Source organism: Neolamprologus brichardi, chromosome 17 (genome assembly GCF_056152115.1).
Source record: "Neolamprologus brichardi isolate AB-2024 chromosome 17, ASM5615211v1, whole genome shotgun sequence".
NCBI classification, from domain to species: domain Eukaryota; kingdom Metazoa; phylum Chordata; class Actinopteri; order Cichliformes; family Cichlidae; genus Neolamprologus; species Neolamprologus brichardi.
The window spans coordinates 27024805-27038726 of record NC_142120.1 but is presented as its reverse complement, the minus strand read 5'-3'; the positions used below and the strand labels follow the sequence as shown (position 1 = coordinate 27038726).

The window sequence follows — 13922 nt, the reverse complement described above, 5'->3', positions numbered from 1 at the left end:
CAATGAATATGTTAAATGTAAAAACAAAGAAACAAAAACAAAAAAAAAGCAACACCAAAATATTGTTTCTTTATTTATAATGGGAAGCATGTTGAAGTGATGGTAAAAAGCTTTCAACTTTAATTATTAAGAGATGAAAATGTCATATGTAAAAAAAAAAAAATGACTAGAAGCATATAATAACTGTAAAACAACCAAACATTCCCCCTTCCATGAAAGAACAGCGGCACACACAGCTGCATACAGTGTAGAAGGGGAACTGTAACCGTGGAACCGTAATCTTTTTGGCCCCACAGACTTCTGTAGCAGTGGAACTCTTTGCAACCATAGGAAATGCTGATTGCTGGCCATTATAAAGAATGCAGGTTTAAGAACCTTGCACTGCACCGGGTTCTCGTTTCAAACCACTGTGTCCATGTCCATATTTTATCATGTCTGAGTTTGAGTAAATATTTTATTCCTGGATTGAGGTTAGGTAATTAATTTGAGTCCGTTGTTTTCAATGGCAAAAAAGCAAGCATGCAAGCATCCATCCATCCATCGTTGGGTTGCGGGGGCAGCAGCCCAAGCAGAGAAACCCAGACCTTCCTCTCCCCAGCCACCTCCTCCCGCTTGTCCGGGGGAACACCAAGGCCAGCCAGGAAATCTAATCTAATCTAATCTAAATCTAATCTCTCCAGCGTGTCTTGGGTCTGCCCGGGGCCTCCTCCTGGTGGGACATACCTGGGTGACATGCCAGGCATGTCCCACCAGGACACTCCTGGAACACCTCACCCTGGAGGCGCCCAGGAGGCATCCTTGTCCATCTCAACTGGCTTCTTTTGATGTGAAGGAACAGCGACTCTACTCTGAGGCCCTCCCGGATGGCCAAACTTCTCACCCTATCTCTAAGGGAGAGGCCAGTCACCCTTCGGCGGAAGCTCATTTCTGCCGCTTGTATCTGAGATCTCGTTCTTTCGGTCACTACCCACAGCTTGTGACCATAGGTGACGGTAGGGACCTAGATCAACCGGTAAATTGAGAGCTTTGCTTTTACACTCAGCTCTCTCTTCACCACAACAGACAGTACAGCGTCCGCATCACCAATCCGTGTCCTTTTGTTGTTTGAATAGCAAATGGCTTGTAAGCTTCAGGAAGCCCCTTTAGAATCATAGCGATAATAAGTCCATCACTGATGACTTCTTTTGCATTTCTTAGGGAGGTCACTGCTTTTTCAGCTCGGATAATATAATCTGTCACTGTCTCATCTGGTTTCTTCTGTAAAGATGTCAGCTCTGTGTACAGTGCGATGATTCTGGGCTTGCCTTTACTATCGTAGTGGTCACGTAGTATTTTTAAAGCTTTTCTTCCGTCGTCAGTCGCATCTCTCATTACCAGTGAAAGGCTTTTAACATCGAGAAACTGAATCAGTTCAGCGTAGCATTCAGCATTCTTCTCTCCATCTGGGTTAGTGGTTGATAATATAGTGTCCTTTGGACCAATGATCCGCATGTGGTCGAGAAACTTTGCCTCCCAAAGTTCGTAACTGTTTACGTCTCCGTTGAACACTAACCTCTGCCATCTTCCTCCTGTTGTGTCACGCAGTTAGCATGAGAGCTAACGAGCCTCGAAAGAACAACTCAAGGTGCAGGATTCGCACGACGCCATCACTTTACTGTTTCTCTTTCTGATGGTTTGAACCCACATGCTAACAGGTGGTTCGTGTTAGGGAAATGTCTTGTATAGGCTGCACACATTAGCAGGTGATGGGGAACTCGGGATGTGGTTAGCTAACTTTGATACAGATAAAAACATGGTTCTAATGTGACCCGAAAAGTACAAGTTTCCATTTCTTGTGTTTACAACAATGTTTAGCTTAGTTTTATTTTGGAGCTCCGCTTCCATCAGGATGAAGCAGCACTAACGACCACCGTGGTTGTGTGTGTGTTAGATGCCCCCTAAAGCCAAGGTGGCAGGCAGAGGCAGAGCCCCTGCCAAGAGGGTGTGAGAGTAGGCGGTAGGTGGGTCCAGGTACGTATGTTCTTTTAGAGCAGAGCTACAGATTAAAAATGCCAAGGCGAAGCGGTCAAAGCCTGGCTGTACTTCACAGCAAAAGATGCAAACTCAGCAGCCTGCAACAAGTGCTTTAAGGTGATACTGTGCAAAGGAGGTAACTCCTCGAATCTGATAAAACACCTGGCGACATATAACATTTTGTTAAAAGCAAGAAATGCGCCGTATTTGATAGCTTGCTGCGAGACCTTACATCGAGCACATCTACTGCGGGTGTGGTGCCTGTTATCGGAACCGGAGTTAGCAACATCCCCCAAGAACCCGAAGAGGAGAGTCCTGGCCCCTAGCCCTGCCTATGTAGCAGAAATGATGGATGATGATGGCAGCAGCAGCTGTTCTTCTCTGCGTGAGTAGCTTAATGTTGTTCGTGTGTAATTTACGTTGAGTAGGCTAACCACGTTATTAAATGAATGCATGTAAGGTGAACTAGCAAACACTGTCGTAGTTACATGTGGCTGCCTTCTTGTTTGATGGCAGATACTCTCTTCACCCTGTGGAAAACACCTAAACATGAGAGGTTTTTGGACAAAGTGTGTGTTCTTCATTCTTTAAGCACCGGTTTGAGCACAGTTTCAAAAGTACTGGTTTGGTACTGTGTCGGATAAAACCTAAACGATACCCATCCCTAGTCGTTACTCTCCCAGTGGCACGTCAACAGAGCCGGAGGAAGAGAGAGATCCTTTTCCATGTTATTGGATTTAATTGCACATTTGAAGTCTGTGAGAATAGTTTGCAGCCTGGTCTTACTAGTCATTTCTGCACAAACGCCACGAAATGCACAGACACGCGCACGCACAACAGAAGCGCGCAGTCAATTTAAGGGAGGCTTTTGCTGAGAAAGAGCAGCGTTCCAAAAAGCGGAAGCAGTGCTCATCGTGCAAACAGCACATTATTATCGTAACTGCTGCATATGTTAGATATATACAAGTTATGTCCTGTCTGCAAAATCTATCCATCTTGTGGTTCATGCTATAAAACGTAAATTACATCTTTGTTCAGTTTGTTGTTGAGTTTGTTCAGGTCAGTTCAGTTTGTTTTTTGCAATAAAGTGTTATTGTTCCAAAAATAATAATGCATCCAAATCAATGGTGTTATGAATTATTTACCATCCAAGGCTGTAATAACCTCATGCCAAAAAAAAAAAAAACCAAACAAAAAAACCCCAAAACAAAACAAAAAAAACCTTCTTTCCAATTAATTTTGGAAAATATTGCATATTATGGGTTTTCACCCACCCAAAAAAAAACAAACAAAAAAAAACACCAGGGTTTTTTATGACAATAAAGCCATAAAAACCTAAAAAATATTTAAAAAAAAAATAATGAACTTTATACCTATGGTTAGGTCTGAAGTTGTTTAAAAGATCTGATGTGAAAAAAATGAAAAATTCATATATGATATTGCTATATCACCTTTTGGATGGGGACCCGTTTGGGGAGGAAAATTTTGAGGGATGATCTCTTCAGTCCAGCCTGCAAAAATGGGGAGACAGAGAGAGGGAGATGGGGAGAGAGAGCACGAGTGTCAGGGGGAGTAACAAATATAAATGTTACATTGTAGCTGAGTGCTCCAGGATCACATACAGAGGTGATAATGTTTGTCCTGATGTGCACCAACACTAAGAGCGTACACACACAGTCAAAGACGGGCGACTGCATACAGACACTTGAAGGGAAAGATTCTTATCAGCTGAGGCAAATTACAGAGCAATGTTAATGAGTTTAGTTCAGCTGCTTTGGTGTTAATGAAATTAACAACAGGTGCACTAGAGGGGCAACAACGAGACAACTCCCAAAGCAATAGCATGAGGAGATACCTGGTTTCACAGCCACGGCTAGGTTTGTCTGGTAAGTTCATCTCTATATCATTGATATATTAGAATAAAGGGGATCTGTGCAGTCACATTAAGTATTACTCCCATGTGGACAGTCTTGTCCCTATTCGGGACATTTCTCATCTCCCCAATGTAATGCTTGTTTAGGCTGTAATTATCTTTAATCTTGCCGTATATCTTCCCATGTGGAGTAGACGCCTCTGTTGAGCCAGGCCAGATTTAAAAAAAAAAAAAAAAAAAAAAAAGTTAAAAAGACCAATAAAACCACTCCATCTAAGCTTTCTTCTTAAAAAGTGACCTAATCCCTCCCTCGTTATTTTCCTTCCCTCCCGCCTCCCTAAACCATAAAAAAAAAGAAAGAAAAATTCAATAAAATGACACCTGACCATATTTGTATTGTGTGTTACATGTTAAGCGCCTATCTTGGCTTAAAAACGCTAAGAGAATGTCAAACAATATGTCCTTGTCCCCCCCGGCCCCACCCCGCTTTCCCTCTCAGACCAGCTTTTGAGCCTTCTCTTCCAACCCCCATTAATCTGGACTTCAAGATTAAAATTCTTACCGGGGAACTCACCTGCCTTTCCGTATGTGGCTTGGCTCCACTGAATCACATCAGAACAGTCCTCTAATATGTGTGATGACCAATAACAGCCAGAGCGGGTCACCATGATGCGTTTCATCTTCACTTGCCGCTCCTGGGTTTCTGTACAGTGTGCTGTACCTTTTTAGTGTCCTTTAACCAAGTCCCCTCCTTCTTAATGTAGCGAGTAAAAGCCACCGAGTAACCGCTAAGGGCCTCTATACTACTTGTGCAAACTTTCAGGCCCAAAGCTCTAACAGGAACGAGCCCAGAATAAACGGGACAAGAGGGTCAATATCAGTCAGATATGTTAAAATTTATTATTTAAAAAGAACACAAAGGGTTTGCAAAAGGCCTAAAACATCAAAATGGAAAAGGTCACTAACGACCACAAGATAGTTTTATTGGTGCAACCTGCCAGCAATGCAACTATCACCTGAGGGCTTGCTCTCACTCGGCGGTCGCATGCACCAAGTGTTTTAGTTCAGGCAAAAATCGGTGACACTAAAATCACTCTTAATAAAACTTATTCACTGCAAATCCACACGGAGCACCTCTAAAAGACCTAATTCCCCTTAGGTAAGAGCCCAGCTCAGGGATTGCCTGACTAATATTGCACCAGCCCAGTAGAAATAAAAACAAACCCGGCATAAAAAAAAAAACAGTTTTAAAAGGTGACCCTACTAAAACCAAAAACGCAACAAAGGAGGAGGAGGAAAGAACAGTGACAAATTCACATGTGCAGCCTGTCCTGCAGGAGGCAATACAATATAAATTAAATTGTAGTGCATAAATACTTTTTTTAAAATGTCAATATTAAGTTAACATACCTCCAGCAGACAACTGTGTTTGCTGCACACCTGGCTTGTCTTCTAAAATCACTACTAGAAACATAATACAATAAACATCAAATACATTTCAACGAATTTAAAAAAAAAAAAAAAAAAAAAAAAGCACTAAAAGAAAAACAGCCTCTACCTCGAACCTCTGCTGTAGAGGTTTAAAACAACCATTTGTGTAGAAGACAATTAAAACTTCTCAGGCTCTTGCTGCACCTGCTGCTACTTCCTCTTTTATACCCTCTCTTGGGTCCCCTGGGTCCTAAAGCCTTCCCCATTACATTAATGTTACTCCTTTATACAATGTATTTTATTGTAGTTTTTTAGGTGACAACAGTTAGTCCACACACTGTGATCTTTCTAAGCCACACAGGATATTACAGGCTAAAACAAAACAAAACACTGGAGCTCCCCTCTTAAAATCCAGAAAAAGGGTTAAAAGAATTAAGTTTCCCTAAAGTCAGGGCTCAATTTCTTCCTCTCCCCCAGAGGATAATCTTCAAACCGGGAGGGCTAGGTTTACTTACTCCCACTTTAAAATATCAATAAAAAACTTTAAAACATGAATTGGGAGGGCTAATTTGCTTATTCCGCTGAGTTAAACTTAAAAAGTTAAAACAAAAAGTGGGAGACTTAAGTTACTTACTCCCTTGTTCAATTATCCAATTAAGCCCTCAATGGAGAACAAAAGTGTGTTTCACTCCCACTAAAAACTAGGGCTAAAAAAACTGTTTGAATCCTAATTACCTTGTTCTGGGGGAGTTAAAATCTTTGCTCACGCTGGTCTGAGAGGCATCCCTAACGTTTTGCGACTGCTGTCGCTTCTTCAGAGGGATCAGCGCAAGTGAGGCCAGGAGAGACAAGACAGTAGTTAAGTGATACTCTGAGGCCCACCTGTGTGGGCCCTCCTCAGGATAGGTCACCACGGGTCACATGACAGTGTTCCACAATCACCTTCTTAATCATGTACATTCTATTTCCCCACAGGCTACAAAACACATTTCACAACACATAAGAAAAGGACAGATGTAAATTCTCAAAAATAAAAACCATTTAAAAACAACCAATCCTCTAATAAAAACTTTTATTAAAATCATCCTAAAAAAAGAAAAGAAGAAGGAGGGAAGGATCTCCACCCTCAGGACCTGCCTGGCAGTCAGTGAAGAGCTAACATGATTATCCCTTACATTTCAACATAACCCATCAGAATGCCCACACCCTCAGGAATCGGCCTTTCAGGCTACTTACTATTTCCTGCAGGGGCTATTAAAAAGGTTTGAGGCCAACTTTATATCAAGGGTCCTTATTAAGGGTAAGATTAAAGGCTTTATTATCCAATTTCGGTTATCATGCCTTTTATCTCCACAAATTAGCTTTAGAATAAAGAGGCCTTAATTTTAAGTTGCATATCATATGCCTCTTATGGTTAAGGTTAGGGCTCCCACCCTCACGGGTCATGTTTAGGGCTACTGATCCTGGGTCAGGATTAATATCTCGGCCCTCTCAAGGTTAAGGTCAGGGCCTTATGCCCAGGTCAGGTTTTCAGGACCTGATTACCCTGCTTCAATGGGTTTAACATAGTAAATCATGTCCATTCAATAATGTTACCATATAAGATACACAGTATCTATAATATATGTGGCAAGGTCAAAGGTCAACGAAACACATTCTCTATTAAAGTTCATTTCACACTTTATTTCAGATCAAAATCAGGAGGGGTCCAGGATAAGAGACCCCTGGCACAGGCTGGTTAGGTATTAGGAAATTATGGCTCAGTTATCTCCATTTGGAGCTCAGGTGCACGGTCCTAGCGGCCGACTGGACCATTATTCTCCTTATGATCTCCTAGTGTTACACATGTGCTTCTCCTCTGCTTTCCATTGTATGTTAAGGCCTGTTAAACATCCCACATGATAGCATATAGAGAGGATGCAGATGTATAATCCCTGTTTTGATGCACTTATCAAGGGAAATGGCCACAAGTGCTCAGGTCAAAATAAAAGAATAAAAAAATAAAACTCAACTAATCGCCAACAGGCGATCAGATCTTCCCGCACCTCCATAGGGGAAATCTCACCCCATTTTTTTTTTTTGATAACACTTTATTTGGTTTGTGTATTTAGTAAATGTGAGAGTAATGCAGCTGTTAGCAAACACAATCAATTAGTTTTAAACTCTTTTATTTACACATCCATGTTAGTGAGTACTTGGAGGTCAAGGAAGATCTGCTGACCCTGTCGGTGTCTCGTCAATCTCCCACTCCCTTATTCGGTCTGCCAGTCTAGGGGTACTGCCCCTGATCTCCACACAGCATCGTAGAGGCGTGTCAACCAAGACAGCCCTACAACATCCAGAGCCTTCAGGAACTCTGGGCAACCCTCATCCACCCCAGGAGGCCTGCCACCAAGGAGATGTTTATTAAGATGACCTCACCCCTGGTGATGGACGAGTCATCCTCCTCGTCCCCAGACTCTGCTTCCTCTACAGAAGACGTGCCAGTGGGATTAAGGAGGTCCTAGAAGTATTCCTTCTACTGCTCAACAATATCCTTAGCTGAAGTGAGCAGCACTCCACCTATTACCTGCCTACACAAGGCAGGTAATACCTCCCGAGTTGCCTGACGATTTGACAGAATCTGTTCGAGGCAAACTGAAAGTCTTCTTCCATGGCCTTTCCGAACTGCTCCCACACTAGAGTTTCTGTTTCAGCCACTGTCCGAGCTGTGTTCCGCTTGGCCTGAAGGTACCCATCAGCTGCCGTCGAAGTACCACAGGCTGACTAAGCTCAATAGGACTTCTTCTAGAGCCCGATGGTTCCCTTCACCTCCGGTGTCCACCATCTGCTTCAGGGGTTGAAGCAGCTTCAGCAATGGAGATGCTGAACATGGTTCATTCAGACAGAATGACCCCAGTCTCCCTTGGAATGCTGTTAGAGCTCTGCCGGAGGTGGGAGCAGAAGATCTTGCAGATGGGGGTCTCTGCCAGGCATTCCCAGCACACCCTTACTTTACGTTTAGGCACTCCAGGTTTGTCCAGCATCCTCCCCCACCACCTGATTCAACTCAAAGCCTGGTGGTGATAAGTTGACAGCTCAACACCTGAGTTTGCACAAGTGTCCAGAACATGCGGCCGCAGATCTGATGATACAATTACAAAACTGACTTGCAGCCTGGGGTGTCCTGGTGCCACGTGCACTCATGGACACCCTTCTGTGTAAACCACAGTTTGTTCATAACTAACCATGTTTGAACATCACTCCAGTTCAGATCTGGCAGGCCGTTCCTCCCAATCGCGCGACTCCAGTTATCACTATCCGTGCCCACATGAGCGTTGAAGTCTCCCAGTAAGATGACAGAGTCCAAGAAGGCCCAGTACTCTGACCTATCATTTGGTATATAGCCGCAGACAACAGGGACTTCCCTACAGGTAGGCCCATGTCCCTTTTTTGGACTAAGGCCTGGCCTTGAGGTGCTTGCCCTCGGACACCCCACCTGGACCTGGCTCCAGGGCAGGGCCCCAGTAACCCTATCCCAGGCAGGGTGAAATGTTCCCTGGATCCTCTACTGATGGGGGCTTTTGAAATGCTCTTTGTCTGGGCCGTCACCTAGGATAAATTTGCAATGAGCAAAAGCCCCCCACAACATAGCCCCTGGGGTCCTTGGGACACACAAACCCCTCCATCATTATGGTAGCGAATTATTATACATATGACATTCAATTTACAACAAAGTTTCAACATTAAACTTGTCAGTGGTAGCATTTCATTTTTGAAAACAGTGTGTCATTATGTGAACTGTAAGATTTTAGAAGCATATGAGGCAAAGGAGATAAGTTGATGATGGCATTTGAAAATGCATCATTGCCTTTCAGAGCGTGTCTTTAAGGACCGATCAGGTCCCATCACAGGTAACTGATGTCATTTATACCTGCATCCATGCAGGCCTGAGTATCATTTGAGAAACGTTGATACTGAACAGCATAAGCAGTTGAGTTAATAAGATATCAGTAAAGTCTGTGGGGCTCTGTTGTGAAACACAGATCAGGAGAAATGGTGTTACAACCTGTGGTTAATTTAGAATGCCAATTTCAAAAAAAATAAATAAATCTTGAGCGACTAAGTGTAAACAACTGCATTGAGGTCACCATATTTTATTCTATGTAAAACAAAAAACATACGAGATGTGTTAACTTAGAAAAATTGAATTTTAAGCAAAAAGGCCCTTTTAAATATGATGGCAACATGTCTCAAAGTTGGCACAGAGTTGTGTTTGCCACTGTGTAGCATTCCCTCTTCTTTTAACAACAGTCTGTAAACATGTGATGAGAGCAGCTGCGAGATTTGTCTGGTCTTGGAATCTGGCTACTCATAATAGCTGCACAGTATCCATGTTCTACAAAGCTGCTAGAGCTCGTGCTTGTACAAATACCATCTATTTAAAACAAACAAACTAAACAAAACCCCAACACCCGACCCCCATTTTTTAAATGAAAAATAAAGTTTTATAATTAGCAAAACATCACAACACTCCATTTACTTTATTTCAGAGATTTTTTTTATTTTATTTTAATTTAAATTGCAACATCATCTTCCTCTGCTGCTTCTGTCTACTCAGGAAATGAGAATCTGCCAAAGAACAGGATGGACTTGGTCTCATTATATCTGATGAAGAAGAGGAAGGGGTGATCTGCTGTGAAGTGTGTGTCCGCTATAAAACTCTCCAGGTTGATCACAGCACCTGTGGCTGCAGCAGCCTCTGTGCCCTCCTCGTTCACCTCGACAAAGGCCTTGTGGGCCACCGTAGACAGGAAGAGCCCAGCTTCACCATTCATGCCAGACAGGTCAGCCCTTCCGGCACAGAACACGTCCTTCATACCCAGTTTAGCCAGAGGATCATTCAGCTCGTAGTCTTCCTCCAGCTTGAACTTTGGCAAGTGAACAAGAACTTCTGAATGAACTTCCATGTTTTTCCTGTCGGTCCATTCATTCAGCCTCTCCTGTGTTAGCTCCTTCTCCAGCTGGAACACAGTTAATACATTTTGTCATATTTCTTTTGCTCATATTTAAATTCATTTTATACAGGAAATCAGAAGCAGTCTGTTAAATGATCAAATTTAAGTAAACTGAAGTGAAGCTTTTGTGTAAATGACCTTATTTGGCCAGACATAATTTGGTAATATTGACATGTATATTTATATAGGCCAATTTCCTTCGGGGTCAACCTTCAGGATCAATAAAGTTTTATTGAATTGAATTGTTTTGGAACTACTTTGGTTTTATTTTGAAACAGGAAACTAACGCAAAACACAAGATGAAGGTTTGTTAATAACATGGGTTTTACAATATGGCCTTACGAAGATGGGTCATGTATTTTGTCTGTATTAATTAATACCCGACTGACAGTGGCACGAGTTTTATTAATGTTACCTTTAATGTAATAAGTTATGTGCAATCAAGATGTTGTTCAGCGTTTTTGTAAGCTAGTAAAGTAAGAGCAAAGCAGTTGAACTGAAGCAATGTCATAAGAGAATTTTACTTTCCAGTGAAAGGACTTAACACCCTTTGATTATGTAGGATTGAGAGGTGAAAAATATGCATAAGATTCATGATATAAAGTGTAAATTTGAAGTTCATGTTATAGTTAGTGTGCAGGAGAAATGAGTGTTTCCTTAATATTTTAATTTTATGGTATTAATATGTTGGGTTTTTGACAGTGTCTTCACCAAATGTTTCAGTGAACCACACCTCTGATAAAAATTCTGTGAAGCGTCAGTATAAGAGACCATCATTCAATCAGGGATGCTACAAGAAGAGGTTTTCGTGGCTTTTCCTTACAGGAACTTGTTTCTAGGCTGTGTACCTTCAGCAGAGGGTCTGAGGACTCTTTAGGCAGCAGAATGAACATGCTGAGCTCCTCACCCACATAGGGCAGCTCCAGGATCTGCAAATCATGGTCAGCAATGTAGTTGTAGGGAAGTTTATTCTTCTGGTACATCATCTGGACTGGTACGGTCTCATTCTGACACACAGGAAATCCAGGAAACCAGATCACGTTATCATAAAGCTTCTGATGGTGTTTACCTTAAACATTTTAGTTTCCTGTATTCAGACTTTTGATTCAGATTTTGTATCCTTCAGTTAAATTTCTACCTGTCTGATTTCAAAGGGCATCTCTTTGGTGTTTGCCTCATCAAATCTGTTCCTCCAGTTGCCCTTGAAGTAGACAGCATTGACCAGAGCCAGTCTGGTATCTTTGTTCACTGTTCCTGGCTTCAGAAGGTCTTTTATCTTATCTGACCGGAAATACAGAAACACAACAATATTTCATTATAATCCACAGAGGATGCTAAAATGATTCCCTGCTGTTCAGGCTGTGGAAGATGCACATTCTCACTTTCTGTCTGCTGCTCAACCCAGCTGTTGATCTCTGCTCTGCACGCCTCTGGAGCTCCGATGAAGTCCACAGTCTTCAGGTCTGCCTGGTAGTTCTTATGTGTGTCTTCAATGAAGTCCTGCAGAGAGCAGACATCTGTTTATTAATCCAGTCTTTGTAATGAAGAACTTTATGAAGAGAATCATTGATGTGGACACTCACTGGGAGGAAGTGGGCAGTGTTTTCTCCATAAAGACGGTTGGCTAGTTTCAGGATGTAGGATGCAGACGGTGAGTTGATGTCAGCGTTGAGTTTCTGGAAGTGTGCATGGACGCCTTCACCTGAGCTGAATGAGAGGGCCTGTGTGGCATTGAAGACAAAGACTGAAAGGATGTGACACTGAGCGACCCTAATGTAACAATTTATGGTCCAAAGGTAGAAACTGGACAACTTTATTCTTTCAGCATAACCTTTAACATACTGTCAGTCTCACTGAACATCATGCTCTCACTCACTACACTGTTTGTAGGTTTTATGGACTCTGATGCCATTTATAAACTCAAATTGCTGACGTCAGACTGGGAACATCAGCGTTTTGGGCACATAAACAAAGCTTTTCAAACACGTTTAACAAAACCCCAAATGTTGAATTCTGTCCATTCATAAACCTACTGAAAAGAAAGTTTATAAGACAGCACTGGTGTCACAAGAAGGTGTGAATTCTTTCCAAGAAATAAATCTCACACACACACACACACACACACACACACACACACAAAAAAAAAGAAGAAAAGGGAACAAGAACAGCCAGCCATATCTGACAAGACATTTAGTGGAAACAGGTCAAACGGACTGCTTTTAAAATGCAATGAGGGCTTGAAGTTGCACAGGCATGCTGGCTGATTAACTGATGGTCTGGTGCAGGTAACAAGTGACAGTGAGCTGACCTGAGCAATCTGAGCTGCAGTGTCTCCTTTGGCTCCCAGGTAGACCATGGCCAGGGCTGAGCTGATGCTCAGAGGAGAGACAAAGATGTTTCCAGCAGGGTTTGCCTGGCTCAGAGTGCGGAACAGCTCCAAGGCAAAGGCTGTGTTTGAGCTGCTGACGGCGGACATGGCTGATGGTGTTTTTCTGTAACATGCAAACAACCGTTTAAACTGCAACAACATTACATACCGGAAACACAACAGGAGACTTTATATTAACGCAATGATGGGGAAAAACAAAACACAACACACTTCAGGAAGTAACACCAGCACTGCTGGGAGAATATAGAAAATGACCCCAATCATCTGCCAGCTGTGCATTTATTTTAACAACCTGAGCTGTTTTCACAAAGCTGATTTCTGTGACTTAAGCACGCTTTACTCACTGAGTGCGAGAAACTCAAAGCAAGATGAGAAGAGAACAATAAGTGAAACTCGTAGACAGAAAACGAGGATGAGCACAGGAATGAGGAAAGCGTGTAAATAAGGTTTGTGGAATAAAGAAATGCAGTCCTACGGAAGACGATCAGGGCAAAAACAAGAAGAAAAAAAGTGGGGACTTTAATCTCAGAATTCTGTAAGAAAAGTCGTCCCCACTTTTTTCTGTTTCCAGTGGCAGTGGAATCCTCTTCTGGTGATGGCTTATTTTACAGAGAACAGCATGACTAGATCTCGTGTGTAAACCGGAACTCAGATCGATCGACTCTGACGGGAACGGCTGACGGGAATGTTTCAGAGAATGAAGCTCCTCTAGTGCAGCTCATTGGTTATTCATTTAGTTCCTACGAGACATGGAGCCTGTTCTAAAAAGCACATTTTATAGTCTGGCTGTAATCTCTGACTGCAAGTTGAACTCACAGAACACAGTGTCTCCTCTCCGATCTGATTATTAACCACATATATTACGGCTCCTCCAAACCAACGGCCGCGGAAGGTTAAACATGGGGATACTGACGACACGCAACAATAACGCAGGAAATGCACTTCTGAGCTACTGTTCTCTTTATTCAACCATTATACTATTCAAAACACACATCAGTACATGGGATCCAATATAAAACAAATGCACAGACTTCACAAAGAAAGATGACTGGCACTCTCAAAGTTTTACACCAATTATTATGCCAAATTGCGATATCCACCCGCAGAATCAGACACACTGCGCATTCAGTTGCGGTCAACAGAAAGTTTTACCCCATGCTCACCTTACCTCTCTCCTCATCAAACAGCAGGTGCGCTGAACAGGTGAGTGCAACAACAT

At 42.5% G+C, this 13922-nt stretch overlaps 1 protein-coding gene across 2 annotated transcripts; it reads right to left on the bottom strand.

The window, feature by feature from the left end:
• Positions 1 to 9867: 9867 nt before the first annotated feature.
• LOC148097962 (leukocyte elastase inhibitor-like) lies at positions 9868 to 13922 on the bottom strand. Of its 2 annotated transcripts, none has more exons than XM_087831210.1 (7): positions 13867 to 13922; positions 12623 to 12806; positions 11898 to 12035; positions 11697 to 11814; positions 11453 to 11595; positions 11163 to 11321; positions 9868 to 10320 (listed from the first exon to the last, which is right to left on the bottom strand). In XM_087831210.1, exons 1-7 carry the CDS (start codon positions 13920 to 13922, stop codon positions 9910 to 9912), a joined length of 1209 nt encoding a protein of 402 aa, XP_087687336.1. In that variant the 3' UTR covers positions 9868 to 9909. The 2 variants fall into 2 exon arrangements, with proteins under 2 accessions (XP_087687336.1, XP_087687337.1); XM_087831211.1 differs by lacking the exon at positions 13867 to 13922 and adding an exon at positions 13259 to 13325.